Source organism: Euprymna scolopes, chromosome 5, assembly GCF_053919585.1.
Source record: "Euprymna scolopes isolate OS-2025 chromosome 5, ASM5391958v1, whole genome shotgun sequence".
In the NCBI taxonomy this organism is placed as follows: domain Eukaryota; kingdom Metazoa; phylum Mollusca; class Cephalopoda; order Sepiida; family Sepiolidae; genus Euprymna; species Euprymna scolopes.
In genome coordinates this window covers 38,601,832-38,629,402 of record NC_136486.1, presented here as the reverse complement: position 1 = coordinate 38,629,402, position 27,571 = coordinate 38,601,832, and the positions used below count along the sequence as shown (strand labels likewise).

General features: G+C 34.3%; 1 protein-coding gene across 2 annotated transcripts in view; it reads right to left on the bottom strand.

Annotated features, from left to right (window-relative positions):
* The window catches only part of LOC145276783 (cilia- and flagella-associated protein 61-like), a 166,356-nt gene that overhangs the window by 98,249 nt on the left and 40,536 nt on the right, over nucleotides 1-27,571 (bottom strand). For both annotated transcript variants that reach the window (XM_080128068.1, XM_080128067.1), the window contains exons 4-7: nucleotides 23,878-24,004; nucleotides 13,480-13,612; nucleotides 8,203-8,356; nucleotides 4,992-5,102 (exon numbers count right to left, since the gene is read on the bottom strand). In XM_080128068.1, coding sequence (XP_079984194.1) covers nucleotides 4,992-5,102; nucleotides 8,203-8,356; nucleotides 13,480-13,612; nucleotides 23,878-24,004 — 525 coding nt within the window. The remainder of the gene's footprint in view (nucleotides 1-4,991; nucleotides 5,103-8,202; nucleotides 8,357-13,479; nucleotides 13,613-23,877; nucleotides 24,005-27,571) is intronic.

The window sequence follows — 27,571 nt, the reverse complement described above, 5'->3', positions numbered from 1 at the left end:
TTTTTGTTGTATATTTTTAACATCATAGCAATTATTGACTTGAGTTTATCTTTTGATTTAATTTAACCTATTTAATAACTAGCTGAGTTTGCTAGCTCACTATCGTTTAGCAAAATTAACTACTTTATTTATTTTTAAATAAGACCCATAAAAAGATCTAAAAAGGAAGAAGAGAGAGGGAGAGAAAGCAGTCAGACATTCTCTCCTCTCTATCTATAGAGCGTCGTTAATGGGAGGAGAGAGAGAGAGAGAGAGAGACAGAGAGAGAGAGAGAGAGAGAGAGAGAGAGAAAGAGAGCAATCAGTCACTCTATCCCCTTTCTGAATTATTGATTATGCCTGATTGGTATACCTTTCTCTCTAAATAGTTTATTTAAATTGATTCCAGTATCAACAAATATTTTTTAAGAAAGATTTTAATAGTTTGTCTATTTTTTTTTTATTAAATCATTTTAATTAATTACTGTTAATATCAACAATACTATTGCATGCACGCGCGCGCGCACACACACACACACACACACACACACATATATGTATGTATATATATATGTATGTATGTATATATAATATATATGTATATATATATATATATATATATATATATATATATATAAATATATACTTTCTATTTGCTTTACATAAACATGAATATGCTATACATTCATGTGCATGCTTTGATTAGCCAGTTACAAGCAACTAGAGACCTCTTCAGGGGATATTGCTTAACCTGGAATTATATATATATATATATATATATATATATATATATATATATATATATATATATATATATATATATAGAGAGAGAGAGAGAGAGAGAGAGAGAGAGAGGGAGAAAGAATATGAAGAATAAAAGTACGACAGTATAAACCTATATACTTATGCATTTCATTTATTCGTTTATTCATTTATTCAATCGTTTATTCGATATAGAGATTACATCAATTAGAGGTGTAGTTTACTTATCCTACACCTCTAATTGATTTTTTTTCTTTATTAAACTGACAAATAAATTCATATAGACTTCTATTTATTTTATCTTATCTTAAATTTCATTATATATATATATATATATATATATATATATATATATATATATATATATATATAAAAGATAGGATGATAAAATTGCAAATGAATAACCTCAAATATTAATTTATTTTGGACTGTTTAAAAAATTAAGCATTCAAATAACGGCCTTTTTTTCCTTATAAAATTGACAAATAAATTCATATAGACTTCTATTTATTTTATCTTATCTTAAATTTCATTATATATATATATATATATATATATATATATATATATATATATATATATATATATATATATATAAAAGATAGGACGATAAAATTGCAAATGAATAACCTCAAATATTAATTTATTCTGAACTGTTTAAAAAATTAAGCATTCAAATAACGGCCTTTGGGTTTTTCAATTATACTATACTAGCGGGGAGTACCCGGCGTTGCCCGAGTGTTTGGAGGTGTGTATGTAGGGATATTATAAAAAAAACACGATGTTATAAAAAATTGGAAAAACCAAAACAAAGCAAAGCCGCGAACAAATGTAAAAAAAAAAAAAAAAAAAAGGTGGAAAAGAGGAAAAAAGGTGGAAGACAGGCTCGAACCCGAAGTATCAAGGCTAAGGCGGAAAAAAAATGCCTGACACGTTACCTCTATGCCAAAGAGACACACAATTGAGAACGGATAAAATTAACCCTTTAAAAACACTTGCAGGTGGTTGAAACTAACGTCAACGTTTTCTAGGTCAAACATGACGTCATTGTCGTAGTAGCAGCAGGAGGCCAAGTTTAGGGTGAAGGAACACCCACCCACCCACACACATGCACGCATTTTAGCTTTTATATTTATAGATGTCCACCGCCCTGGTTTAGCTAATATATCACGCGTAAAATTGAAAGGAATAAAAAAACAAAACGAACGTGAAAGAATACCAAAGGAGAAAAAGGAAAAAAAAAGAAAAACCTCCAAAAAGTTACCGTGTAAAATGCAAATATGTTTATTTAAATCTAATTTTTTTGTTTTTTTTAAATGGAAAAACAAAATTCCAAAAAATAAAACTTACCGTGTATAATGAAAATATGTTTATTAGATTTTATTTATTTATTTTTCTTTGTTTCAATGAAAAAGGAAAAACAATGAATAAATAAAACCAGAAAACTGACCGTGCTTTTTATTTTTTTGTAATGTTGGTTTCTTTTGGTTTCTTTTGGTTTCTTTTTTTGTAATATTTTCTTTGTTGTCGCTGTTAACCAATTTGAATGTCGTCTGATTCCAATATCGATAGTGTAGTAGTAATTGTGCTAATGAAACTCTCAGAAATTCAATGTATAGAAATAAATAATAAATAAGTAACTAATCCGAAAATAGGAAGTCAGCTCCCCCCCCCCCAATATCACGTATGAAATCAGTGCAAACATAATAGAAGTATAAAGACAGTAAATAAAATATTAAAGCGACTAATTGGTACAAGATTTGAAGAACGCTGGCGGCTGACTGGTAAAGTTTCTTGTAAAAACTGGAATCCAATGTTAGTTCGTTTCGTTTAAGTAATCCTTCGAATCATAACCCCCCAGGAAAAAAGGGAAAGAAAGAAGAAGAAATTTATAAAATGGCACAAGTAACCCACAGAATAACTGGAAATGTAAAGTCGCGTTTCACCTGACAGAAAAATGCCAATCCATATTTTTTAAGCAACTAAGAAGTCAAACCGGTGTTCCTCGTATATTCCCCTGTGGGCATATCTGCAGTGGTGTTAAGTGGTCGTGGGCAGAGTATGAATTGAATAGAGAGAAAAGATTTTACAACTTCCATTGATTCTAAACGATTGTGGCAGTGAACTCTCACCGGAAAAAATATAGAAATGTATGAATATCAAGGAACTGTAAGGGTAGTAGGCCTATAGCACACCTCAGATCCTGTGCTAAAGTGTGGGGCATTACATTTGAATGTAATATCGTGATTTTTAATCCTATTAAGGTCAAACTCACATGGAAAAAAATGAGTTTACTGCATTTGAAAATATTATGTTGTATTATGAATTTAAGTAACAGCAACCCATTTTGATGGTAATGTAGAAGTGATGAATGAAAAACTTTCACATTTTCTCATGTGCATATTGTCAAATTTGTGATTCTTTATGCCAAATTCAAAAATGTGGGTGGAATTTCAAATCTAATCCTTTATTTAATCCTAGAGGATAACTTGCTCAGGTTCTGTCAGCCATGACTAAATAGAAGTCTTAAGTAATTTGTAAGTGTGTTCTTAGTACTGCCCATTATGACGATTGTACCTTCAACCTCCATAAGAATGTAATTTAAGACTGATCATTACTTAGCATTTTAATCCACTGAACAACAGGTCCTTGCAGACACACTTATAGGCACATGCCCTTTTAAATCTAACATGCGCTTAATCAAACTGCACACATATCCATACATACACCTTTAAATAACGCACTGGTTACCGCTCTTGCATTAATCTTTGTTTTGGCCAATAGGTGGCGTTCTCTATTTCCTATTCTCTTTCTCTCTCTCTATCTTTCTCTTTTGATTCGAACCTCCAATTATGTCCATGCCTCGACAGGGCGTTTACCTTCCTCAAGGTAAGAATGAAACTCGTATAACTTAACAAACTCTTACACACACAATGAACTTTCAACGTATGCTTCGACAAACTCTCGTATACATTCATGAACGCATACATGCAACAAACGTTTATCTGTATGCATGCTAGTTTATAAACACACACACATGCTCTGTAACGTTTATAACCTTTCTGAGTAAATAAATATTCCTTGTACATATGTACATATATGATCCTGTTTCAGCTTCATTTCAATGTCTTTAATGTACTCATAACAACTTATTGTTGATTGTTTTCATTACGCTGTATGATCTGTAAACGGCGACCTTCTACTCTTCTAGTAATCAAACACGCAACCTTCTCAATAACTGGTTCCTACAAAGTGGGGACCCCAGCATATAACCATGTACTAAACAGCTCTACGGGGTCCCCCACACAGCTAAAAAAAAAGAGAAAGTGAGAAACAGACCAAATATCAAGGTCTCGTGCATGATATGAAAAGAAACTGGAATCTTAGGGAGATATCAATCATACCAGTTATTATAGGTGCCACAGGGCTTACGAAGAAGAACCTGAAGTCCTACCTAACTAATATTCCTGGTGAACCAAGTGCAAAAGAGATTCAGACAATTGTGCTTAAGGGAACAACGAGGATACTAAAAAGAGCTTTCGGCTGGTTTCAATAAAAAGCAGGGCAATGTTGTTACAATTTTCAAAGGAATAAAATAAAAAAAAATAAAAAAGATAAAGAAGATCAGAGGTTACATCAGCTGAAATATTGTGAGAATAACATCCAAGATTTGAACAGCAGTCTTAATGATCCAAATGATATAAATTATCAATCCACATCTGCAAAAAATCCGAAATATAAGCTATGCCTTATGTTTCTGAAATTTTTTAGATGAGGATTGACAGTTTGCATTATTTGAACTATTGTTCTTATTTTGGATACAAGTCATTTCTTGTTGCACACATGACAGTCAGGTTATTCTGCTTCAGTCTTAGCAGTCTGATTTTTAGAATTACCCCTGCTATCTACACATATGACATAATCAAATCATATTGGCACTCACCCTAGGCGAATTGAACTGACTTTCTCCAAAGGAGGAAGTTTAATGGGAATATCAACTTCACAACCAGTTCCCAGTTGCTTGTATATCCCAGTCAGGGGAGATGACAATGTTAGTTTTTTTTGTAGTTCTTACGGGGAGATGTCCACATCCTCCTACATACAGCGCCTGGTATTCGAAAATGGTTACCCATCTGCTACTGATTAGAATCAATGTTGCTTAACTTTGGAAACTAATGAGAACTAGTGTGTTAACATGACTATACCGTATATCATATGACATAAGTAAAATGATAAAACAAAAAAACTTACTGGATGATGTTTCCAAGGGTTCGCTATCTTCTGGTATTGCACCCTCAACAGAAGCCGAGATTTCTTCTTGTTCCAATTCTGCACTTTCCAATTGGCTCGTTCCATCTTCATCTAAAATTCACAAAAATAATTATGTCACAAATATTTTTTCAAATTTATAAAATTTGAACATCTTATAACAAATAAATTCATATGATGCTAGTTATACATATCCGGTATTGCCAGATAAGAAAACATATTGCAGGACGGAGGGTTTAGTCACATAATATTATTTACTAGCGGGGGTACCCGGCGTTGCCCGAGTGTTTTTTTCTGGGACGGGGGGGGGGGGGTGGAGTTTTAAAAAATGTTATGGTAGGTAAGTAGGAAGGATCAAACCCGGAGTCATGAGTAAAAGTAGGAAAATAAAGTGTGAAAAAAAAAACAAAAAAAACATCTGCAACGTTAACAGTTCGACCACCAAGAAAAGTCCATTCCAGTTGTTTAGAAAAAAAAAAAAAAAAAAAAAAACGACTACGGTAGGTCGGCGCGAACGTGAAAATATAATGTGAATTGTCCAGCACGCTAACCACTACGCCACAGAGCACTGCAGCTTAGTTTAGTGATTTTAAATAACTTCACATGAAAGAACTACGAAGCCAAACCGGTGTTCTCTTCTCAACTGTTCCTTGTGAACGATCCCCAAACGGTGTTAAGTGGTGCCAGGGGGAGGAGGAATTTATAAGAGAGAAAATATTTTACCACTTCCATTGATCTTAACCGATTTTGGCCGTGACTTATCAGCAGAAAAAGTATAGAAATCTAAGATTATCGAGGAATTTGAGAAATAAGAAGCCTATAACACACCTCAGATATCGTTCTGCCGTTTGTGCATATTATATTTGCATGAAATATCTTGATTTTTAATCCTATTAATGTCAAAATCAGACGGGAAAAATGAGTTCATTTTATTTATATAGAGAAGATACACTAAATATCTTAAGTTGTTATGAATTTCCTGAAAGTTGACCATATTTCAAATTTTTGAAAGTATAAAACATAGTCATCATCAAAGCATAAAACATAGTCAACGTCATCTATGAAATTCAAACTGGGAAATAGAATTTCATAGCTTAAAGGGAAATAACTCATAGGTTAAATGAAAACTTACTTTTGTTTTTAAACGCGGCTGATGTTGGATATACTAATAATTAAAAATATATTAAATTAAATGTAAATTAAATTAAAATAAATTAAATGAATCAACTATGTATAACAGTTCTAAATAGAATGCTCAAAACAATCTTATTACTAATTTCCATTAAAAATTTAGAGATAATTATTAAAACAGATTTTCTTTAATGTTCTATGTTAATTCCTTTTGAATAAATAGTATATATATATATATATATATATATATATATATATATATATATATACACACACAGGCGGCAAAAAGAAAATCCGCACTTGTAATTTTTTCAAAAACTGCAAATTTAAGCTAAATTTAATGTAACTGTTTAAACAACCTATACCTCATTTGATAGGCCTTTTATTCTTCTATAATTTTACCTGTTCATATTTGACTTTTAATTGAAATATTCTAGTGTTTACGTCAATTTAAAAAAATAACTTCAAATTGAGGAGGCAAAAAGAAAGTCCGCACAATGGAAAATTGTTATTTAAATGTAACTTTAGGACATTAATGCAGCACAAATACAACAGGAACACAATAAACTAGTTAATATTTAGTAGCATAGCCCTTCTGCAATTTGACAGCCTGCAATCTCTTGGGAAATCCTTGAATTAGACTGCAGCAATACTCCGGGGAAAGGGCAGCCAACATTTCTTTAATTTTTGTCCAAAATTCTTCCAAACTTGAAATTTTATCATTGCGTAGCTGTTGCTTGATGTAATGCCATACGTTTTCGATAGGATTGAGGTTTAGAGATTGTGCATTGGAATATCATGCTCTTCCAGGAACTTCTTGACATTGCCAGCTGTGTGAATGGGAGCATTATCCTACATGAAGATGGGATTATCATCCAAATTCCGACCAAAGTAGGGTAGAAAATGCTCAGTCAACATATTAATGTACTTGGTTGAATTAATTCGACCTTGCAAGCGAACTATAGGCCATGGACCATTGGTATTAATAATGCCCCACACCAAAACTGAACCTCCACCATTTTGCAGTGTTGAAACTGAGCAGCTAGGATTAAATTCTTTGTCTTTACTCCGATGGACGTACTGACTACCATCACTGCCCAGCCTATTAAACTTGCTTTCATCGCTAAAAAGCACTTTTGACCAATATGAAGAGTCATGATCTTCATTGCATCTGATGAAGTCCAGATGGCGCTTTCTGTTCTTTACAGAAATCATTGGCTTGTGTCTTGCAACATATCCTTTAATCTGTACTTGACAGTAGAAAGAGAGAACTTTTAAAGATTGCACTGTTGTTGGATTTGGGGAGCTGTTTCAAATCTGTTTCTTCGGCTGCAGATCTTGATAGCATTGTCTTCCCTGTTAGAAGTAACTCTTGTATGACCAGATTTAAAGGCATCACGAACACTGCCAGTGTTTTGGTGCTTTTGCACAGTCTTTCATACCATTTTCTCATCACATTTCAATCTGCGGCCGATTTCTTGATTGGATAAACCAGAAAGATGGAGATCAATGGGCTCCTGACGATTACTAAGAGAAAGTCGTGGCATATGGACTAAATGTTATGTTGTATAACCTGGAACAACATCAATTACGATTAGAGATGCTTTGTTGCCTGTTAGTGGATATTTTAAACTCATTTAGGAGCGATAATTAAAGCTGGTTATAAGCGAATTTGTTGATGTGGACTTTCTTTTTGCCTCCTCATTAAGAAGTTATTTTTTTTTAATTGACGTGAACACTAGAATATTTCAATTAACAGATAAATCTATAGAGGAATAAAAGGCGAATCAAATGAGGTATAGGTTGTTTAAACAGTTACACTAAATTCGGCTTAAATTTGCAGTTTTTGAAAAAATTACAGGTGCGGACTTTCTTTTTGCCGGCACTGTATAAATAGAAATCAGGCAGCAATAAAAGTATATATAAGAGTCCATTTTCAGTATTAAAATCTATTTGTGAAACATTGTATCTTTTGTATTAATAAGCAAATCGTGAACAAACAGAAACAGACAGGAATACAACTTTATTATAAAACATTCAATAAATGTCTGAATAATGTTACCACATGGTTCTTCAATATTATCCGTTCCGATGGCATTTGGTTCAATAATGGGCTGGATCAAGTCATGAAAAATCCCCAAGTCATAGTTCTGATTCAGGAAATTTAAATCCAAATTGTCACTTATGCTCATCAGACCAATTACATAACCATTGACCTGAAAATAAAAATATATTAGAATAAAGAAAAAAAAAAAAGGTTTTGCCGATTTAAAATTTCATCTTTGAAAATGAAAAACTGTTGGTTTTTTTTGTTTGTTTGTTTTTTAGTTTTTATTCATTACAATAACGATTTTTGCTTTCTATAATTTCTTTCCATCAATGAGCTTATAAATGCCTCACTGGTAAATATTATTTAGGTTTTGATGTGAAATATACACTTAACTGTTGTGGCCCCATAAGGGTCCAGAAGAAAGACACAACTCGTTAATTAGTGGAAACAAAATATATGGAAGAGAAAAACAAATATAACACATAAAGAGTGTGGGCATACATCAGTCCGACTGTTAAGTGTACATGACTTGTGCATAATCACCAAGAAACATATTCTCTCGGTCTTTCTAGTAAGTAGGAGAGTTCATTATTATCTGTAAGGTGAGCACCACAATACTAACTCATGTTCAATCTCCTCTTGTGATGTTAACTTAATTCCATTTAAACAGTTTTGTAATTCTCGAAATAAGTGATAATACAATGTAGCTAGGTCAGGAGAATATGCAGGATGGGGCAATATTTTCGAACCAAATTCTTCTAGGAGATTTTTGGTCAGTAGTGCTGTGTGAAGATGAGCATTATCTTTTCAGATCAGCATGGGTGAGAATATTGCAGGAAAATATGAACAAGGTTTTAATAATCTCAAACGAAAACGTTATAAATTAATCATGGTGATGTGTTTAATAAAAATATGCATAAAATAAATTACAATGGTTTAACATACTTCTACAAATCAACGAAAACTTTTGCAGCAACCTGATAATAAACAGTAACAAAAATGACGCGGTACATATGCTTGTTTTTTACAAAGGATTCATTGGATCTGCAGAGAGAGAATGGGTCTGTCATGCTAAATTCTGAGGCTCATTGCATTGTCTTACTAAACTTGATTTTGTCGGTATACAACGAACGATCTCCAAATGCTAATCCGGAGGGATCAGGTGTAAAAGCTTTCAAATCCTGACGACTGTTAGCAGACACACTTCATTTCATCTCAACCTATTTTACTTCCCATGTAACAAATGGTTGTTGAGATAATCCAGATATGAGAGATGATAACTAGTTTGCATGGAGATTAGTGAGAAAAATTGTGCCGGTATATAAAAACAAATATACATACATATGGATATTTTGGATATATACGGCACAATCACGTTGACATACCGGTTCTTGCATGATCACGAAATTAAGCAATGTTGAGCCTAGCCAGTACCAGATGGGTGACCATTTGGGAAGGCGAGGTTCTATATGTACTGCGAGGTAAAATCCTTCTCTTGAGGGTAGCTGGGACTCTCTTAAGCCATCTAGTGATGGCATAATGCTAAAAAATACCCTGGCAAAGCATCAAGTATTCAGCTACCGACAAGGTTTGAATTACACTATAAACTCGTGTAGTGAGTTCAATCTCATTTGATGTATGTTTGCATGTCTGCCTAAAACTTTCGACAGAGGCGACAGATTTTCACAAGATCAGTATCATTTAAAGTTCGACCTTTCAGACGACAAATATCGAAAAATTGGCTAAAAACATTAATATCTTCACCTTCAACTGGGTACTTTTCTACTGGGGGGGGGGGCTTTTTTCGCCGGTATTTTCGAAAGTCATCCTCTCCTTTCGAGTCTAGCCTTAATTAAAACCTACGTCACTTCCGGTTTGGCGGTGGTCATGACAGCAAAGATGTCAGTTTCTCCTTTGCGGTTCGGGTTCGAGCCTGCCTTCCTACTACCACTTTTTTTTTTTTTTTTGCTCAGCATACACCTCCAAACACCCATGCTAGTTTAGATATAAAATGAAATAGTAAAATTAGAATATTTTGAAATACCTTGCTTGTTAGTAATGGCAGAAGCTCCCTGAACTTACTCTACCCACCCCTAATTCTTGCACCTGCCATTCCTGTGCTCCAATGATAACAAAACTTCTGAACAATCTTAAGAACTTTGTCATTCAAATATACTTTTTATTTTATTTTATTTTAACTCACGTTCACCCCTAACAAGGCATATCACCACTTGGACATAAGGGGCTACTATTTGGGGCCATGTTTAGGAAAGATTAACAAAATGTTGGTTTATGTTACATTTAAACTACTGCATATCAGTACAGCCAGGGCAGAAGGTAACAGAAAGGGAATTCCAAAGTCTAGTTGTTTGAGGGAAGAAGCTATTAGAGTAGAAAGCTTTCTGACATTTAGGGACCTCAACAGTGAAGTGGTGAGATTTTGTTGCTAAGCAGGTTTGTCGTGGATATGTACGTTGAGGGGGCACAAGTGCAATGAGTTCATCAGAGCACATTTCATTAAAATATCTGTAAAACAGGCACAGAGATGCAACACTGCGGTGATGAGACAGGGGTTGGAGCTTAGTTGACAAAGTGGGACCTATTAGAGAGAGAAATATGCGGAACAGGAAGTGACGTAGCTAGATCACTCTTCTGAGTTAAAGGGTGACAATCGAGTTAGGCTGGGAGTTTTCAACTCCCACACATACATACATTTATATATTGGTAACTCAAATTTTCAACCCAAACCGATTAAAAAGATTGCTCTATCTATGAATACCCTTTATGTAAAATTTCAAATGTTTAGACCAGAAATTGTCTCAGTAATTTGGTAGAGACCGAAGAGGTCAAATTTTTTTTAACTTTGACCCCTATTATGACCCCTTAAAATTTATTGTTTTGGGCTCAAATTAAGTTATTAAGTTAGATCCATGTCTAAGGAATCTTTATCTAAAATTTCAATTGTTTATACCCAAAATTGGCGGAGGAGTTTGATAGAGTTCTCAAAGGTCAAATCGTTGAACTTTGACCCCTTAACAGCCAAATTTCTGGCCAAAAACGGATTACAAACATTTTCCCAAATCTCAATACCTTGTATATCAAATTTCGAGTCTATAGACTGAAAATTAACAGAGTTATTGTGTAGGGAAATGTACGCAGACAGACAGACACACAGACAGACAGACACTTTCACTTTTATAGATATACTAGCATTTCAGCCCGGTGTTTCCCGGGTGTTTGGAGGGGTGTATGTTGAGCAAAAAAAAAAAAGCGGTCAATTTTTTTAACTTTGACCCCTATTATGACCCCTTACCATTTATTGTTTTGGGCTCAAATCAAGTTATCAGATACACAAACACACAGATACACACACAGAGACACGTTCACTTTTATAGATATATAGATAGATTATATTCCTTTAAAGTTATACATCAAAATACATTTCAACAATTTCATAAAATTCTAAACTGAATGTTTTATTTTATTTGTACATTTATAATGGGTCCGAACAACACCATCATATCGGGTGTCTCCAACCTCGTCAAACTGCAACTGATATGACAGATGCTCTTTCGATCGTACATTGTCCCATCACAAGTGTGCCTATTGATCGTCTTCACACATTGTGTTTCAATATTGACCAAATCATCTCCCATTCTGTGTAATCTCCAGGTCCATTAATCCCTCCGCTGGTCCGGTCAGCTTGCTACAAAATGAAGAGTCCTCACCGGAAATAAGCAGAACTCCGGTTTATAACAATAACAACAATTTATTAAGTTCATTACTTCACAACAGCTACTGTCTAAATTGAGGTGACTGACTATAGCAATGAACGATGCATGACCAGACAAGTAAAGTCACAGATTTCCCATTAACACAGGCTAGTTTACATCATAACATCAAGCTCTGAGGGCCTCCAGGTCAGGAGCGCTTGACCAGCCCAGCCCAGCCATTCAGTTTGCTGGCCACGACTCTAATTCTTTTAGAATTCCTTTTTCTGAATCCAACCCCTTTTTCCTCACCTCTACCTCAGAGAGTAGTTAAAAACATCCTTTTTCTCTTCCTCTCAGAGCCTCTCCTTGTCTCAACCACTCAATACCTCTCCCTCTCTTTCTTAGGAAGGGGTGTGGTTGCTCACACTGATCTCTATGGCAGTTTCCTGGGTTTCTTCACCTGTGCAGCCCTTATCAGCAAATGTCCCTTCTAATACAAACATCTCATCTAGAGTAATAATTAGTAATAAATAGTGATATTTACAACTAGAAATAAAAAATAGGTTTAAGGCTCCTAAAATTTGTACTAGAATTGTCCACAAGTACCCATGGTGCAGTGGTTAGAGTACTAGGAAAAAACAATTGTAAAAGTGACCTTCTCCTGAAGGTTGAAGATTCAATCCTCAGTGTGGGCGACTGAAAAATACATTTGCGAATTACTTAGGACCTCTACCCAGTCCGAATCCCCAAGTTCAACAGAAACATTCCTGAGTTCAACAAGATACACCTGAAGAAGGTCGGAGGTTACATCGACCAAAACGTTGTGAAAATCACACTCAAGATGAGAATAGTAGCCCGATGAATAATAATACAAATAACCAATTCTCATCTCAAAAATGCAGCAACGTCATCTCCTCTGACATCTTGGAGATAATTCCAATTCTGTTCCCATTTTTTGAGATAATATGCTATCTGACTTGTATGTAACAAACTCATAATGACAGCTCGGCTGTTGGTTCTATTTTGCTAGCTAAGTCTTTGGAATTGTCTGCACTCTTCCACCCCATCCTGTCTGTCCAAACACCCTCCTCACTGCAATATGCACCTTGCTGCATGCATTCTAGACACGATAGTGTCACACAGTGTAAAAGATATATTTATTTGAAAATTAATTATTTAGAAAAATAGGATGTTACATTTTATTTATAAATTTAAAAATAAAAAGTTATTTTGAAATATTGCTTCTCATATAATAGATTTTTCAAAATTTAAATTAATTCAATAAATGTTTCATTATTTAATGTTTTCTGTTACTTTGTTACTTTATTGAATTTGTTTTGAATTACCAGAATAGTTTGGTTTAAAAAAAAAAAAAAAAAAACATTTGGATTGTCTCCCCATTTTCCTAGTAGAACTCTTTCGAAAATGAAAACAACAACAACAACAACCCCCCAAAAAATACTTTCAGTTAAAGTGCCTAAGTATCTGTTTTGCATCCGAACTCTTCAATCAAAAGACCGATAAATACTTAATACCTCCATGAAAACAAAATTGTATTTTTTTTTTTGTTACTTACCTCTGCCGCCAGGCAATGCATGTGTTCATCCTGAGCTTTAATAAGTTCAGACACATAATATTCTCCGTATTTTGTTTTTAAGGTCTCACTCAATGAATTGAATAAAGGAGTCACGTCATCATTATCTTCAACTCTAAAATAAATTAAAAAAATAAAAACACAATATACCTTTATTGACTTTCAAACGAATCTATCTCTGATCTGGCCTTTATTTATCCTCATTCTCTAAAATCCATTATAAATGTAGGTTATTTTCCCTTTGCTTGTTTACTGGTATTATTTTCAAAACAAAAAGATACTTTTTAGCTAAGAAAATCAAATTTTATGATGAAGTGAGACATTAAGTTTTTATCCGCCATGTTTTGTAATAAAAAGACAACTCAGTTCGAACTATCGAGATCAAAATCAGCCTTGTAATGGCTATAATTAATAGTAAATCACTAAAAATCATTAAAAAAAAACCCAAAATAAATGAATTTCTATGTAAAAAAAAATACATGATCAATTTACATTAATTTTGGAATATGACACCTTCGTTTTGTGACAGGTATGTACATCATAAAGATTTTTTTGTAATTTAATTTTTTTTAATAGATTTAATTTTAAATAAACATTGGAAATGTCAAATCAAATCAAACTCGAACATGACGAGAAAAAAATTTGGAATAATGACCATGCTATGATCAGGAAGATTTGCGGCAGCAAAGGGAAGGAAAGAATCCTTTCAACTGAAATTTAGTGTTGGTGGAATTTTGTGTCTCGTGTGGTTTGCCTATGTACAGTGTGCCACCTCTTGCATCAACTCCATAACACATCCGAATACTGTAGACTAGTATTTCCCAACCCTTTTATCGTCATGAAGCCCTTCTAATAATAGTGACATCCCAAGGAACCCATACATAAGAAAATATTATTTATTTCTCCTTCATAATGCAAGCAATATTTTTCTGTCTATAACCGGTTAAGCAAAAAAAAAAAAAAAAAAAATTGTTTTTTGTTTTTTTCAAATTTATTGATAATTTAAAAAAAAAAAAAAAAGATTTGACATATTTTTCTGACAATTTGTTCAAATGCATAATAACTGGATCCTTTTCCAGTTTATCCACAATTCAAAAATTACTTAAATAATTTCCATACATCTATATTAAATTATAAAACTCTGTGGACCGAATTGCTTGAATCTTGTCAACCAAAAACATGGTAATCTAGGCAGTTGATTTTCAATTCTAGTTTGAGGTAATTGCTTGTCTAGCCGCACTGATGAGCAGTGATACAGCAAAACAGTACTGTATGTGTATGACTAAAATGCTCCCTATCTTGGGTTGAGCATATTGAGAAGTGATAAACAAACTGCCATTAGCATATTAAGCAATGCTCTTTGTGTAAAGAAATGGAGCTTAGGCGTTTGTACAATGTTTGAACATTGTTAATTCGCACATTCGTCATAGCAGCAGCCAAATAGTGTAACAGTTAGAAGTGCCGACTTTTGTCTAGGCGGTGGAGTTTCAATCCTGGCTTGAGGTAATTGCTTGTCTAGCCACACTGATAAGCTATGATGCAGCGAAACAGTACTTTATCTGGATGTCTATATATATATATATATATATATATATATATATATATATATATATATATATATATATACAAACACACGATATTGAGTTTTCTATGAATTTTCTTTCTTTTTTTTGACATTATATTATTATGCATTTTTCTTTCTAAGCAAAGAATTTCTATTTTTTCTGAAGAGTATATGCATGAAAAAAGTCGGTATTGACATAATAATAGCCAATTGGTTCCACATAATGAAAAGGATCTATAAAAGAAGTACCACATTTTAACATACTGGAAGAGTTGTTTTGCATGAAAAATAAATATTTGGATCTTGGAACGTAACTATACTGTTATTCTTTTATTTATTTTTATGTGTATATATATTAGTGTTGGGACGATTAATCAGAATCGGAATCAGAGATTGGAAAAATCAGTAATGTTGGTGGTATTGGAATCAGGATCAGAATTGGGAAAATTTGTGTCTATTTCTCACAATAATTTTTTTTTGTGACCACAAGAAAAAATAAAAAAACAGAAAAAAACAGATTTTTGCGAACAAACAGAAAAAATAATTAAAATTTTGTGCACAAACGAAAAGAAAAAGCGAAATTATTTACATTATGGATCAAAATTTATTGGATAAAATATTGTGAAACCAGCAAGCTGAATTTTTAAAGGCTCAAAACAATTTAATTGAAACTCTGACGGCACAATTTCACAAACAATTAATGGAAGCACGAAAATCAATCTCTCTGGACATCATAGCAAGCACAATAATGGATTTTTCATTTAATCCGGATTTAAAAGAAACTTTTACTGCTTGGTATGGACAGTGGAAGGATACGTTTCAACACGAGTTCACATCCATGGGTGGCGCATGGAAATAACGTTTATTACTTCGCAAGTTGGGCACAGCAGAACACGAAAGATATACAAATTTCATCGTTCCAAAAAAAAAAAAACCAGGAGATTTCGCATTTGATGAAACAATAGCACAGTTATCAAACATTTTTGGTGAGTCAGCATCTTTATTTAATATTTATTTGAAATTAAAGAAAAATGCTACGGACGATTTTGTCAAATATGCTGCAATGCAAAAATTTTCAGCTGAAATAGCTGATAGAAGATCAATTCAAATACCTCATTTTTATTGCAGGGTTATAATTTCCAGAAGAGGCAGGCATACACACACGTCTACTGTCTATGGTTGATATGAAGAAATGACGGTACAAATTCTGACTACAGAATATCAACAACTAATCATTCTAAAACGAGACACAACAATGGTGCAACAACAAATCCCATCAGTTTCAAACAACATCAAATCGGAAGAGAAAGCCAATCTTCAAACCAAAATGTTCGGTACCATACGCAGCTTTAGCTACAGTAGAAAAAGAATTGGATCGCCTACAAGAAGGAGTAATCCAACCTACAAATTACTCATCTTGGGCAGTACCTATTATCATTGTGAAAAAGGCTAACAGCACAGTATGCCTGTGTGCAGACTTCAGTGCAGCATTAAATGACAGACTGGAGACACATCAGTATCCACTACCTGTACCGGGATATCTGTTTTGAAAACTCAAAAGTGGAACTTGTTTTGCAAAACTGGACCTCACAGATGCATATCTTCAAATGGAAGTTGACGAAGATTCCAAAAATCTTCTCATTATTAACACCCACAAGGGATTATTTCAATTTAACTTCTATTTGGGGTCAAGTCAGCTCCAGCAATATTCCAATAAACTATGGATACAATGCTCACAGGACTGCCAGGAATTTTCACCTAAATTGATGATATTATTGTTACAGACACATCCTAAGAAGAACTTCTGCATCATCTTACTTCTGTGCTGGATCGAATTCAACAATATGGATTTCACTTAAGACCAGACAAATGCAAATTCTTCCAAACTTCTGTGAAATACCTTGGATTAATATTTGACAAAAATGGTTGAAAACCAGATCCAGACAATATTCATGCAATAAAGCACATGGCAGCTCCAAAGGATGTTGCAACACTTACCCATACAGCACAAGATACCAAATGGAACTGGTCAAGCACATGCAAACTATGGTGTTGGAACAGTAATGTCACATATTTTTCCTGATGGAGGCGAAAAAAGCCATTGCACACGCATCAAAGTCGTTGACGCCTACTGAATGAAAGTATAGTTAAATTGAGAAAGAAGACCTCGCAATTATCTATGCGGTAAAGAAATTTCCAAAAATTATATGGTCGGCATTTTACTCTGATCACAGACCACAAACCCTTAATAAGTATTTTTGGTTCCACAAAAGGAATTCCAGTTTATACTGCAAACCACTTATAAAGATGGGCAACTATGCTTTTGGATTACGACTTTTCTATAAACCAAGCAGCAAAATTGGCCAGGCAAATGCGTTATCCAGACTTATCTCTTCTCATCAAAAAGTAGTAGAAGCCACAATCATCACTGCTATATCTGTGGAACCTGAAGTTGTCTCTGCACTTGTTTCCACAGTGAGATCGCTACCTATCACTTCAGATATGATCCAGGAACCAAAAGCTGCAGATCCATTATTACAGAAAGTTTGATAGTTTCATCTCACAAGCTGGCTAAAACATGCACTAACCAGAAACATCAACCATTTTTTCAGAGAAGATCTTTTTTTATCTGAGATTAATGGAACACTTCTTTTTGGAGAACGTGTTGTTGTCCCATTCAAACTCCAGAACAAAGTCCTCAAGCAATTCCACTATGGACATCAGGGAATTAATCAGATAAAAGCCTTGGCACATGGCTTTGTATATTAGCCAAACATGGAAAGGCAATTAAAAGAACTTGTAAAAAATTGTGTCAAATGTCAACCAGTTGCAAAGTCTTCTGTGAAAACAACATTGCATGCATATGCCTACCCAAAAAAACCTTTGGTCACGACTACATATGGATTTTGCAGGATCAATTAATGGACAACATTACTTAATATTGGTTGCTGCTTACAGTAAGTGGCCAGAAGTCTTCCAGATAAACCATACCACATCAAATGAAACCAAAGAAACTGCAATAAATATTCAGCAGATTGGGCATTCCTGAAATCTTAGTTTCTGATAATGGTATTGCATTAACCTCAGCAGAATTTTCTGACATCTGTAAACAAAACAGTATTCAGCATCTCAGATCTCCACCTTTTCATCTGCAATCAAATAGCCAAAGCGGACACTTTGTCAACACATTTATAGAACACTCTTAAAGTTAAAAGGGGAAGGAACAACTCAAGAGATCATAGAAATATTTCTAAGTAGCTACAGAGCTACCCAAAATCCAAATTATCCAAATGGAAAGTCTCCTGCTGAAGCACTAATGAACAGAAAAATATGTTTACCAATGAATGTTATTCGTCCATCATCAAATAATCTTTCCAAGAGAAACAGGACGATGAAAAACCAATTCAATGTCCATCATAGAGCAAGGTTAAGTAAATTTCTATCAGGACAACTTGCATTGGAAAAAGACTACCACCATGGAAAAGAAAAATGGACACAAGGTCACATAGTATGTTATTCTGGTAATGTAATCTATGATGTGGGTGTACAATAATTTATTTGGATCATACATGCAAATTAACTTTGTCACTCATATCTTCCAAAGAGACAATCAAATAACATAATTATTCCATTAAATATTTCACTGGACACATTTGAATTACCTCAAAGTGTTCAAGCAACATGCAGTAAAGAAAGCCAGTCTGAGAAGAAAGGTTCAACATGAAGGATGCAACGAAGGTGAAAACCAACTTCAACTTTACAAATAGACCCTCATCAAACATCCTACAAGCATAATATTTCAAAGGGGAGGTGTTATAGCGATAAAAGGGAAAATAACTCAAAATAAAGAAAGTAAGAGTTATCGCCCCTTATAGACCTTTGAAAAGACTAAAGTTAAAGAGAGAAAAAAGCAACATGGCGAACATCACCGAACATTCAATATCGTTTGTACATAATTTAATGTTTCTGCCATGAATAAATTGTATCTAAAATATAATGAGCTGGTTTACTTGTTATTTGCATATTCAATGATCCTGACATCCCATTCTCCGAACACAACATATTGGAATCATCCCATCACTAATATATATATATATGACTACTTAATTTTATCACATAAATTAATATATAAAAATATAATTTTATGCATAAATTTTCAGTATTTACTTCAACAGTGCTCAATACATAGGTAGAGCTAGGTAGTAAGTTATAAAAGTATATATGGCAATTAAGCTACACAGAATCTTATGCATTTCACTCTCATAGGCCTGACGAATTCTTACGAGAATGAAACATGGAATATTCTGTGTAGCTTAATTGCCATATATATTTTTAGAACATTATATATATATATATATATATATATATATATATATATATATATATATATATATATATATATATATTAGTGGAAATGGTAATTAATAAAAACTGAAGAAAGTGCTCAATACTGTTGTAGAGCAAATATGTCTCTTTCTGTTAAGTTTGAGAAAGCTACAGATGGCCAAAAAAACGGCTGGGTAGCTGAAACGTATATATATATATATATATATATATATATATATATATATATATATATATATATATATATATATATATTGGGCACAATATAATATGAAATAATCAATAGAGAATTGCCTTAAAATAATACATACAAAATCTGCGTAAATTAAAATATCATGTTTAAACCTATTTCACAAGAGGGCAACACCGAGCGCCCCTGCTAGTGCATAAGAAAATTAGGTTTGAAACATGTATGTCTAAAAGCATAATGATCTCAGACTTTATCAGTAATTCTTGAAGAAACCTCTTTCACAAGCTCTTGTGGGTTTGACAGGACCTTGACTGTAAAACCCTGCTATAGACACTAGCAAAGGATGGTAGATCAAGCAAGACTTGGCTTAAGTATGTAAGAAGTGATTTGACTACGTACAATATGACTGATATGAATCGTTTGGATTGGACCACATGGAGAACAGATAGACATTGCCTGGTTTTGTCCATCCTGGGAATCTGGAATACTTGATGTTTATCTCCCTCCAATGACGGGAAGATGTGACACAAGGTCAGAAAAGTGGGATTTCTAAAGCCAGTACCTAGAGTACTCTGGCCTGCAAAAAATGCCTAGATAGTCCCATCGGTATTCCCGGGTAAGGACGCCTCAGGCGATTAGCAATAATCTAACCCCTTCTCAAAGCATGAGAAGATAAAGCCTGGGAGGATGGATATCCTAGGACAGTACAGAATATAGGAACAACACACCTCAGTCAACAGAGAACAAACCATCTCAACAATAGATTCTGGTGGCTTTCGCAGCACCTTAAATTCCAAAACCAGATGATGATGGTGGTGGTCGTGGTGGTGATGATGATAATGATGAATCCTAGCAATATGTCACAACAGCCTCATAGAACTTTAAAAAAAATGCCAGTTCATTTTAGAGACTTCCTTCCTTTGGAATAAAGTCAGGGGAGACTATGGTATAATCTATTACCCCTTTTAAAGGATCCATTCAAGCAAATATGTAGTTTGCTGTACAATTGCTTTCAGCAGAGTTTCATAAAGTTTAGAGATAGACCAATGAATGACATTGGGGGAAAGAATATTACACTTGTTGTATAGTCAGGTTTGGGTTGCGTGTATATATTTCCATTCTCTATCTAGTGGCTCTTCACTATCTGAACCCAAGTTATATTTATGACCTATTTGAGTTCGTTCTGTGATCGGCTAAATGTTCTTATGTAGGTGTGTGTGTCTCATATATGTATTCGACATACCTTTTTCAACTGCGTTCTTGGTCTTGTGGTTCACCTAGACATATTCATCCGTTCTTGAAGGGAAGCTGGAAACCTGTTTGAATGAATGCATTTCACTCCAAGAGGATGGTCAGTTTTATGTATGTTCTTTATTCACTTTCCAGGTGTCGATCGCAGAAAAATGGAAAGTGAGTATCTTTGCTTGTGGTTAATTCTAATCTCCAATTTAGAGACACGTCATCTCCCTCCCAAGGGTGGGGGGTTGACCTGTTAAACCGTCCACTCTCTTTTACATTCCGACTCGACTATATCCAGCTAACCTGATCATGTGACAACCACGTGCTTCTAGTCAGCTATTTTTTAGAAGTTCTGGTGAAACTTGTCCATTTTATAGGTCAATAATGTTTTGACAACTTTTTATCAAAACATAGCTTCATATCTCATCTCTGGTTTACCTCGCCAGTTAGATAGATAACTAGACCAAGGTAGATATATATAGATAGATTGACAGACAGGTAAATAACAGATAATTTTTTGCATTCCCAATTACATAACATACTTGATTTTAAATATTTTTGTTTATCTTTATCAATTTTATCAGATATGATATTAATATCATTTTTACAAAAGAAAATATAAATTTTACCATTTCTGAAACAATTACCTTTTTCTTGGTTTTAAGGGAGTGAAAAAAAAGAGGGAAATTTCCACCTAAACTTCTCTGAGTTAAATTATTTGTCTGTTTAGTTGAATCTGCAAGGTTTGCTTTATGTCAGTTCTTCCAATTTTTTTTTTGTATAAATTTCGTATATTTTTGAATAAAAAAAAAATATTGTCCAGATTTGATCCATTGAAACGTTGGGAAGGTCAGCTATAAAACACGAAGGTCAAACCTATTTTTTTAGCCAAAGTTAAGTCACATTGAATGAAGCTTAGTCAAGCTGAAACGGTCATTTGTTATCATTACAAGTACAATTATGTTACTAGTGATTAATGGGTTCAGTGGCAATAAATGAGGCAAGGTAGGCAGTCCATTCCACTTATGGAAGAGGTAGGATGGAGGGGGGGGGGTAGAGATAAAAAGAAAAGAGGAACAGATGCTCTTTGTATGGGTCCATTCAATCTATACTTTTAGAGATGACAATGCCATTTCAAATTTTAGCATGACAGACCAATAAAAATGCTATAGCAAATTTAAGCAGACAGACTGACTGATTAACAGGGATCATCATCATCATCATCATCATCATCATCATCATCATCATCATCGGTTTAATGTTCATTCTACATGGTGGCATGCATTGGACAGCTTTTAGAAATGGCCCATTTGACATAATAGTGTAACATGGCCGTTACACTCGAACCATGTCGTTGCATTTCAATCACTCGGACCCGCATATTGTCTGGTACCATTGCAGGAACGAAAAAACAAGAAAGAATATAAAAAAATACGACACAGCATTTTTTTTAGTTGAATACAAAAAGTGTTTATTCCAGAAATTTCCGACAATGCACTTCATTGTGTTTCAAAATATCACTCACATGTCGAATATGCCAGTCAAGATGCCCTTTCACACACGTCTTTTTTGTCGCCTGCCTTTCTGCTTTTTTCGATTATGTGGTGCCTTTTCTCTCTTGCTGCATATGAGTCAAAATACGTCTGATCACTTTCTTTGCTTTACCATGTGCTGTCCTTTTTTCTGTCTTTTTTTCTCCTTCTTCCCATGATGTCAACGTGTGCACCCTTGCTTAATTTGCATATGTGCTAAAATGGTTGCTGATGCTAATATTTTCACTAGTCAACTATCCTACAGCTGTTGCTGATTTTTGTACACGCACACTATACGAACTATGTTACAATGGTAAGAGAGTTTGCTAATGGTTCAGAAGACCGGGGTTCAATCCTCAGTCAAATCATACCAAAGACTTAAAATACTACTTCATGTCTACTTGCTAAATACTCAACATTATAAGAGGAGGATCAAAAGCAAGTGGAGTAATTCTGGGAATAGAGTGACGCTCCCCTCCTCCTCTACACCTTAGTGTGACAACTAAAAAAAAGGGAGCCTTTGGGTTACCCTCAGCTACGATTGGCTACTTAGCTTTTAGTTTAGCTTAACTTAGAAATTGATTTTCAAACTAGCATATCTCTGGCCAGGTCTTTATTTATCCCTCTTTCTGTTAAATCCATCTTTAGCACTTATTGCCATGTTTTTTTTTTTGGTCTTCTCCTGCTACCTCAACTATATCTACTAATCCAAACACTCCGATTCATTCTTTCAATGTGACCAAACTAACAAAGACTCCTGCTCTGCACATGTCTCGCTTTACTTCCCCGAATTTCCTCTAGAGTCATCAGATCTAAGCATGTTGTCACATCAATTGTATCATATCACAAAAAATACTTTTATATTTCTCTTTCTTTTAAACTATTATAATAAAGAAAGGGAACTTTTTATGGTGGTTAACTAGTTTTAATGTTAGTAACAATGTCTTTTTGTTTGGGGGGGAGGATAGAAATTTACTTTTTAGATGTATTCAAATATTTTGTTATTAGAATGGGTCGGTCTGTCATGCTTCATCATCATTATCAGTTTAACGTCCATTTTACATGCTGGCATGTGTTGGACGGCTTTTAGAAATTAACTTCCAAACTAACCTATCTCTGGCCAGATCTTTATTTATCCCTCTTTTTCTCAAGTCCATCCTTGTGACTTCCTCCCATGTTTTCCTTGGCTTACTTTAACTGTTGTAGATCTACTAACTCAGGAACTCCCATCCATTCTTTCAGTGTGGTCATACCATCAAAGTCTCCTGTTTGGCACACATTTTTCAATACTATCCTGATTCAATCTTCCTCTGAGGTCATCAGAACTAAGCCTGTCTTTAGAACTTACATTACACATCCATCGTATCATTCTCATATCATTTCTATCCATGCTACACATATCCTCAACCCTCGTTGGCCACATTTCACTTTCATACAGAGGTCTTGTAGAGATAATTGGATGTATCTAAAACAAGATGCATGTCCAATGAAAAGAAAAAAGTTTTACTCACCGAGCTTTTCTCACGTACAGAACTGGAGAATGTTCATAACGATATGTTGCAAATAGAGAATACTCCTCGTGCATTGTTCCGCCTTCTTTTAATTTCAAGGGACGAAAGAGAACGCCAACTACAGACTCTGAAAAGGGAAAATAAAATTACAACAAAAACTAATTAATTTGATTGGCTGTTTTTTGCTTTACGGCATATCAACCCTTTTTGTATCATTTTCGTAAAAGTTTTTGGCTTCAAGCACTTTATATCTTCAAATATTTATTTGTAGTGCTTAGTTTGCTTCTTTTTTTTTTTTTACTTGGGAGTCACCCATTAGCAAGGCCCGAAAGCTACTCGAGGATAAGGGTTAATGAATGTAAGGCGGTAGTATAGTAATCGTTAATGAATTTTTACATTGGGTAGAATTTATGGGGACGGCTCAACAAAAATTTGTTTACATTGGATTTGAAGGCTACCATGTTGTAATCAGCAAGGAAGTAGGCCAGCAGAACAGTGTTTCACAGGCAGGCAGTTCTGGGGCTTTGTTCATGGAATCTGCGTTTAGATTTAGGTACAGTTAGAGAGTGAAGGAAATTGTATAAAGTGGTTGTAGCTAGTTGAGTATTTTTTCTGAAAGTTTGGCAAGGGGAAACAATAGATTCAATTGCACATGAAAATAACAATTTTTCTTTATTTTTTTTGTATAGGAAAATTGTTTTTGTTTTTAACCTTGCAGAACATGATTTAGTTTTGCAAAGAGAAAAAAACAAAACAATAATATGTTTGGTGCATTTTAGATCAGAAAGCCAGTGTCTTCTTGCAGTCTGGTAACATCATATGACGATCTATGGACATGTCTAAAATTGCGATTTCAAGCTGAAGCACATAGAGAAAGCATATCTGGATGGTGAATCTATTGAGGTTGTTCAAAAGTTTTGTGACCTTGATAATACCATTAGAGCACAGGAAGGAGCAGGTACTAGTGTAATTACAAAAGTTAGGAGTAGACGAAACAAGTTCAGTTTGATTTGATTTCTTTTGTTAAATGACATATTAACATTTTTGGAGATTATTTAATGCCGAATCCAATCATTTTGGTAAAAGCTTTTATGCTTCAAGTTCTTTATATCTTTAAATATTTATTGATGGTATTTGATTTGATTTGGTTTGGTTTGGTTTGGTTGTTTTGTAGAGTATTATTTGTTGTTTTTGCTTTTGGCTTTCCGGAACATGATTGAATACGATTAAGTTTTACAAAAGGAAAGGAAAAAAAAAACAAGAACAATATTTAGTGCATTTAAGTCAGGAAGTCTTGAGATAGTCTGATCTAATAGCACCAGAAAAAACTAACTAAGCATCTGTTAAATATTCCAGAGGAAATCAAGTGCATTGAGAAACAAACAGCTGATTCTAAATATCAGTAACAATATGTCAAGAGATTCGTATTATTTGAATTCATTGGATTACTGTTTTTTATCTTGAGATCTGTGGCACAGTGGTTAGAATATTTGGAAAAATCAATTGTAAAAGCGATATTCACCTGAAGGTTTAAGGTTCAATTCTTAGTGAGGGCGACCGAAAAATGCAATTGCAAATTACTTAGGACCTCTATCCAGTCATAGCTGACAGAACAAGAGCATGCTACCCCTGTGTAGTAAATAAAGAGTTCCGTTCGAAATTCCATCAAAATTCCCAAGTTCGACAGAAACATTCCTGAGTTCGACAAGATACACCTGAAGATGGTCGGAGGTTACATCGACCCAAACGTTGTGAAAATCACACTCAAGATGAGAACAGTAGTCCAAAGAATTTAAATAATACGAATAACTAATCCTCATTTCAAAAATTCAGAAGCATCATGTCAAGAGATATATTCCAAACCAATTTGGATAAGTAATATGTTGTGGATGTGCCTTGATTATAAAAGGTGAAAAGACTTGATCAGAAAATGTCAAAGTACAAAAAACAATAAGACAGATCCAGTCAGGACAACTTCTGACAAACACTTTACTCCTCACTATCTGCCTTAAACTGAAGACACCTGGCTACAAAACCTTAAAATGTATAGAAAAGGACATGATTTTGTTAACTTACAAAAACAGATAATAAAGAAAGACGTGTGTTAAAAAGCCAACATTGTATTTGCTTCTTTATTGATGATAACCTTGGTGTGCACCACATTTTTTTTACCTGCTTTCTGTCAACATTCAATTTGCACATTTAGCAATAAAAACGCTTTTCAAACGTAAACTTGATAGACCAAAAAACATTACTTCTTTTTTGATAATTTTAATCCAATCCAAAGTATAGGCTCATATATGGGGTTATTATCACTATCACTGTCGTGACTCAGTCTTTCTTTTGTTGCTCTCATCTTTCCCTTTCTTTGGAGGGGACAACTTGGGACCCTTCACCGCTAACACCGGGGCTTGCCTTTTTTCATTTCCATGGGTTGATGACCACGAGGGTTTAGCTGCTACCGCCTCCACCTTTCTCTCCTCGACGTCAGATCTTTGCTGTAAGTTTTTTTTCCCTTTATTTCATTTCCACATTGGGACTTTGATTAATTTCTTACTTTCTATTTCGTTAGTATTTTGGACTTATTCAATTTCGACATATTTTTTAGCATTTGCTGCTTTCCCCTTCTTCATGCTAATTCTGTTTTATTCTTTCTTTCTGTTTTCAGTTTTTACTTTCTTCATTTTCAATAAACCTGTTGATTAACGACAAACTGTCTTCAGAGTTCTGATTTTGGAGAAGTGTTTATACTTTCTGTCGTAAGACTTAAAACACTCTAGACAATGGAGCACATGGTCTTTACGGGACGGAACAATCACAATCCACCTGTTAATGTCTCTCTGGTATTCCAGAGGGTTATCATACAAGGAATAGACAGAACTTCTTAGTTGTGGTGACGGCAATCCATCTAGGAGAAGGAAAACTGATGAATCCCCCCCCCCCCAAGTGGATATAAATAGTCTGTTAGGCCTGAACGGCAATATTCTAGTAATTGTGTCACAAACAAAACATCTGTAGTGGATGTTGTTAAATCCTGTCTACCACGTTGAGAAAGACAAAATCGATGGACAAACAACAAATAAAGAAACAACGCTCACTAAAATATGTAACTTACAGACTTTATTATGGGCGACTGGTACAAAGCATGTTTATAAGAAAATCAGGAGGGGAGAAATCTCCACACGTATATACCACATGACATCCCAGATGAAAAGAGGATGAGATAGAAAGAAAGAGAAGAAATTGATATCGCCACCTATGAGTTAAAGCATGCAACTCTGGAAATAAGGGGCGATAACCATCTCAAACTTGAGGGTGTTTTGCATTGTGTCTGTGAGTGTACTACATGTGAGTGAAGCTGAATATAGTAGTTCAAGAAGCGTCCCTATACATCCGTTTCCAATTTGTCATGAGACATGGTGCATAATACTGGGGTGTTGTACTACTTTTTGGTGAATAGAATAATATAAAATGCTTCATATTTAATCCTAGGTGGCACATAGTCACTTAAAAAGGGTTTTAAGAAGAAAATGAAATTCGGAAAATCTTGCTTAATTGATGTGTAATGACTAGGGCTATGACAACTGCATATTCTTTTCATTGTTTTGACCCTCAAGTATATATCTCACACAGTTAGACACAGTTAATCAACCAAGAACCACATCATTCTCTATAAAAACATATAAGATATCAA